The 6000-nt window shown below is 37.6% G+C and overlaps 1 protein-coding gene across 3 annotated transcripts in view; it reads left to right on the top strand.

Annotated features, from left to right (window-relative positions):
- The window catches only part of ralgps2 (Ral GEF with PH domain and SH3 binding motif 2), a 150570-nt gene extending 145201 nt beyond the window's left edge, over positions 1 to 5369 (top strand). For all 3 annotated transcript variants that reach the window (XM_051138901.1, XM_051138903.1, XM_051138902.1), the window contains one exon: positions 711 to 5369. In XM_051138901.1, the coding sequence (XP_050994858.1) occupies positions 711 to 740 (30 nt within the window). In that variant the 3' untranslated portion in view covers positions 741 to 5369. The remainder of the gene's footprint in view (positions 1 to 710) is intronic.
- Positions 5370 to 6000: the final 631 nt, after the last annotated feature.

Raw genomic sequence — 6000 nt, forward strand, 5'->3', positions numbered from 1 at the left:
GACTTCCTTTAAAAAAAAAAAAAAAAAAAAAAAAAAAAAAAAACGAATCCCAAACTTTTGAACTTGAACAACAAATACAATACAACATAAATGCTAATAAAAAATATTAGAAATAAATATTATAATAAAATGATAAATGTTATAAAAATTACTATTGTGTGAAATATTACAATTTAACAGTTTTGTTTTAATATATTTTAAAATGTAATTTATTGATTTGATGCAAATTGATGAATTTTCAGCATCATTCACATATGCTGATTTGCTGCTCAAGAAACATTTATTATTATTTTATTTTTTATTTTTTTTGTGGAAACAGTGATGCATTTTTTTCCCATGATTTTTGATGAAAAGATTTATTTGAAAGAAATCATAATTTAAATTTTAAATGATATGTATTGTATATATCTCATTTATTATTAAATGGTATATTTAAATTTTACTATTAAGTATTATTTAAATTTTACTAGTAAAACTAGTTTACTAGTATTACATTTGCAGACACTAGTTGGTGGATATTTCGATTCCAGTCAAACTGTGAATCACTTCATGAAATAAATATAATCATAAACATAACATTTTTTGAACAAACTTTTTCCAGAATGTTCACCATCTGAAACAGATGGCTAGTAGATCAGTACAGGATCTTGTGAAATCATACATATCACTTTCAGATTTTCTCATTGTCACTTTCTCTTTTTCCATTTCAGGTCCCAGCGAACCTAATGTCCTTCGAATGAGTAAGACCAGGGCGAATCAAACACATGGAGAGCTCTTGAGCGGCTGGATGACGGGAGAGCAGAGGAACATGAAGACCGCTGGGGACGGAGGACGAAATAAAAGAGCAAATGACTCATGTTTTGTGTGCGTCGGAGCTTTTCCACTGCCATCACCCAGCCTGAACCCCACAGCAAACTCCTCGAGCACCACTGCCTTAACAAGCAGAGTGTGAGTGTATGTATGTGTGAAAGAGAGCGACACAATGCGACGCCCCCAGCACCAACGGTGTCCCTTCTGCTGGTTTGACCCGAAAGGACCTGATTCCTTCTTCCTTTTACATTTTATTTACACTTCCTCCATCTTCCATCCGATTCCCAGCAAGCGAGGAACTTGGATTCCTCTTGGGCTCTTCTCGAAGAACTCTTCATGGAGTTTGTTTACACCTTCTTTATCGTTTGTTGCTTGAGTTTTATGTATTAACCAGTTGTAAATCTAATCAGCGCTCCTCCGTCTTTGACCAAACACACCCAGGAAACTCTCCACTCGCACAAGACGCGTCAAGATTGCGTCTTCACACACTCAAGTTAGGCTAATGCAAGCACGACACCAAGATTTTCCACAAACTGCAAGAAATGCAGGCATCTCCAACCAGAAAGGGCTCCGATACTCAATGAATTCCAGATGAAGAGAACCTCTTTATCTTCCAAATGTCTCCTTCAGAGTTTTCTATTCGATTTCTGTGCTCTTTTATGGATTCTCTAACCTTCGTTTTAGCTCATATCAACACAAACACAAAAACTTGTTTGTTTTGCTAGAAGGCACCTGAGGTGTTCAAAACAAGGGTGTGTAGGAAGAACAGGTTGAGAAGAGCTCATCATGCAGGAACAAGATGTTTGAAGCAACTCCTTTATGGTAAGACTCGTACAGCTTCAAAACATCTGCAATAAGCACACCGGTTCAATCAAACAGCTTTCGGATTCGTCTGTGAAGACGCACGTACATAAACACACTTTTTTTCAAGCTGTGAATGTTAGTGGGCGCAGACGTCAGTTGGTTTACATCTTCAAACTTGTATTTAGTCCCATTATATTTAGTGTGAACGATGGGAATCGGAGCAGGAGATATGGAGCATCAATGGCCCACTGCGATTTTTATGTCTTTTGCTTTAATGTGGTTTTATTTTGTTATTTTATTTCAGTATTACTGGGATAGTTGCACATGTCTAGACTGTTTTAAATTGTCTGTTACATTAACATGTTATGTATGATTTTGTCTTTTTCGTTTTGAAAGGAACGCAACCTTGGCTTGGCTTCAGTGGGATGGTGGGATGTTTTCTTCTCGTTGAGCCATTAAGGTTCTTGTTTGCTCATTTAGACAGCTTTATCAGTTTCTTTTGGGAACAAGAGATGTCTTTTAAAGGAGAAGTCCACTTCCAGAACAAATATTTACTGATGATGTACTCGCCTCCTTGTCATCCAAGATGTTCATGTCTGTCTTTCTTCAGTCGTAAAGGAATTGTTTTTTGAGGGAAACAGTTCAGGATTTTTCTTCATATAATGGACTGCTATGGTGCCCCGAGTTTGAACTTCCAAAATGCAGTTAAAGTGCGGCTTCAAACAAACCCAAATGTCCCAAATGTGGTTGAAAATGATCCCAGCCGAGGAAAAAGGGTCTTATCTAGCGATACGATTTTCAAGTTTTTTGACATACCCCAACTGTCATGAACCGGAAAAAAACCGTTCAGGCAGAGTAAGGCAAGACGAGTGTTTAACAAGTATAGAAATTGTATTGTTTTTATGAAAATAACTGGTTGTTTCGCTAAACAAAACCCTTCTTCCTCGGCTGGGATCGTTTAAAGCTGCATTTAAACTGCATTTTGGAAGTTCAAACTTGGGGCACCATAGAAGTCCACTATATGGAGAAAAACGCTGAAATGTTTTTCTCAAAAAACGACTAAAGAAAGACAGACTTGAACATCTTGGATGACAAGGGGGTGAGTACATTATATGTGAATCTTTGTTCTGAAAGTGGACTTCTCCTTTAAGCTCAGAACAAATGGTTAGCGTTCTGCGGCGTAACAAAGGCGGGACGGGATGATTAGATTCATCTTTTGATTTTTACTAGATGCTTGCGGTGTATTATTTGGAACATCATACGTCTTGTTTCAAATACTCTTGAGTAATAACAGACATGAATCCAAGTTTGCTTGGATGATGATTGCAGGAAACTTCTTTCAGAGTGTCGAAGTGCTGCAGCATTTTTTTAATTTGACCGAGAATGATAAACCAAATTGACATGGATGAATGGTAATGGAGGATTTGGCAAATGGTTTTTATTCAGGCCTGATTTCAATAGCAAGTTATCGCCATTTCCTTTTGAGTGGATTTGAGTGGACTCTGAGGTTGAGGATGGGAAACTGGCCATCTTGCATTGCTTGTCTTCTAAAACAATATTTTTGTAAGGTATCTTTAACCTAAAATGGAAAATTTACAGGAAATGGTTGCGTCCGGCACAGGCAATACTGAGACGTTTGAGAAATGCTGGTTAGCTGATCTGGGGTGTTTTTTTTGTTTTGTTTTGTTTTGTTTTTTTTGTTTACATGCATTTGAAATTTTCTGAGCCTTTAAAGGGAACCCTGGGTATTAAGACTTGTATAGTTTAATATAACATAAATGATGTCTCTTAATGAAATATATAGTGGAAAACCCATAAAACATTCCACATGGTTATATACATATTTTGGACTATGGGGGGTGCCATTATTATCGGTGAGCTACTGACACTCAACAATGCTATTTCTACTGCTACGCAACTCAAAACGCAAATAAAATAGTGATATGATGACCACAGCTACTGAAAGAGCTTACAGGTGGCGATGGATATAAGCATAGCCTTAAATCAAATGCCGCACTATCGATTTTCCTTACAAAGAGTCGAAACGCACCAGGTTATCGAGTGAAATCCACGCTGAGAAACTCCTTCAGTGGTTGCGGCGTCATAACAAGCGTCGGCACGTTTACATCCTGCCAGGATGGCATCTGGCGTTTCTTGTCTCTGCCATTTGTAAGCTCTTTCAGTAGCTGTGCTCTACTAAAAGCCTCAAAGGCATCAGGGGTAAAGTGGAGAGAACAAAGATTTTTAATCGTAAGTTTTAATCGTCTCATACTTTTCTCCTTGTTCTTATCACTAGGAAAGCAGTGAAGACTTGCATCACTTCTCTTGTTGCCCTTTAACTGAAATTACAACTAAAAGGCTCACAATGTGGCATCTGTATTTTATTTTTCGAGTTGTGTTGTGGTAAAAATAGCAACAGGCAGTGGTATTAGCTCATTGAGTACAACTGTTTTATGTAATCAAAATAATGGCGCCCCCCATAGTCCAAAATATGTATAGAAGGATGTGGATTTTTAAAATAAGATAAATCTTTCATGGGTTTTCTACTGCGTATTTTAGTGAGAGACATCATTTGCGTTATATTAAGCCATACAAGTCTTAATACCCAAGGTTCCATTTAATATCAGGTATTAGCACTTTGGGTTGTAAAAAAGCTCTGAGATATCTGAAGCTCTGCCACATGGAAAAAGCTACGGAGGTCAGTCAGCAAAATTAAACGTTCGAAAAGCTGTCGACAAAGTGTTTACATGATAAATGAACGTGAATTTTGTTTTGGTTCAAGCTGTGAAAGTGCCATGAGGCTGTTGTGAAAGCACAGGCAGAGAAGTTTCAGAAGATCTTGACCAACCACGTGAACTTGGCACCGTGAATTAAAAGAGAAAGGTGTTGAAAAGGACATTTTTCTTAGTGGAACGTCACGGCAGACTTTTACTGATATGAGTTATGCATCTTGACAAGTCTCCAGCCTTTTCCAGCGGGGACTTGGACCAAAGTAAATTATGATGTTGTTGGTTTCTGTGGCATTTTCTGGGTTTATTTCTCTAAAACGTTCCTTAGAGTTGGATGACGGTTGACGTTATGGAATAGCGAGAGCAAGAAACAGCGTATGGTTAATAAACAGAGACAGAAGAATGGTGGGAAACGTGATTAAGCTGCCTGTTATCTAATACATTTTTGGACCTTTTCAGGATTGTTTTTGTTCTAGTTGTTTATTATTTCACACTACATCTCTTTCTGTCTCTCTTTTTTGTGAACAATAATGAAATGACATTTATTTCCTCTAAAATGTTATTTTTGTTGTTGCTGGTTTGTCTTTTTTCAGTCTTTTCAGTGAAATTCTCTACATCTCCAACACACTTTGTACTATTCCGTTTTTCTGTATGTACATTGCATATGAAATCAAACACACACACGATATTGATAGATGGACTTCTCATCTTCTCTGCCGCTTTCTTTGGCTGTTTGAACTTCACCGCATCACTTGTTTTATGTGGTGTTGTGTTACATTGGAATGATACGAATTTGTAGTAAGTTGATTATGAAATGAATTTGCTTGTGTGTGTGTGTGTGTGTGTGTCTCACTCTGTGCCATTCTGTGTCACCTGCTCCCACCCACCTTGTATCCTCCCTGTCTGACCCCACAGCGGCTAGGACCGATGGCCCAGGCTAGCGCTATGACCTTTGAACTGAGAGATGTGCTCCTGGGTTCCAGACAGGACAAAACTAATAAACACTTTTGGTTGTATGTTTTTTAATCCAGTGGTCCCGGTGTGTTTTTTTTTGGCTGAGGATGTGGCTTTATTCGGAATTGACCCTTCGCAAAAATCCACCCTCCTTATTTACTGTTGCTATGTCCTATAAACAATGCCTCTCTCACACTACACGTTCTCACGCAGTGAAAAATACATTGTGGAACGAAGAGAAAAACTGGCAACACGCCGACAGACAAGACCGAGCAGGTACCTTCTGGTATGAAACAAGGTCTCAGCTTTAAAATGAGGTCATTTTTTTTAAAGAAATTCAAACAATCAAACATCTTTTCTAATTTACTTAAAGCATGAAATAAACATGAATGAACATCAGAACGTATTTTATATCAACTGCGGAAAGCCGTCAATAAATAATTTTTCAAGTCTAAATCCATCAAAGTTAATCTTTTTGTTTGTCAGACGAAATGGCAGATTCTGTGTTATGAGTGGTCAGATCGCCTGTCAGTCAAGCTGTTTGCGAATGGTCAATTGCATACGAATGTAATTACAGCAAGGCATGCTGAGTGAATACTTTATCAGTTTATATGGTTTAATTCTATAATTTCTGGTTTAGTGTTAGTGTTAAAACTCAGTCTCTACTGTTAAAGTAGAATAAGTGATTATTTATAAATCTCTG

Source organism: Labeo rohita, chromosome 20, assembly GCF_022985175.1.
Source record: "Labeo rohita strain BAU-BD-2019 chromosome 20, IGBB_LRoh.1.0, whole genome shotgun sequence".
In the NCBI taxonomy this organism is placed as follows: Eukaryota; Metazoa; Chordata; class Actinopteri; order Cypriniformes; family Cyprinidae; genus Labeo; species Labeo rohita.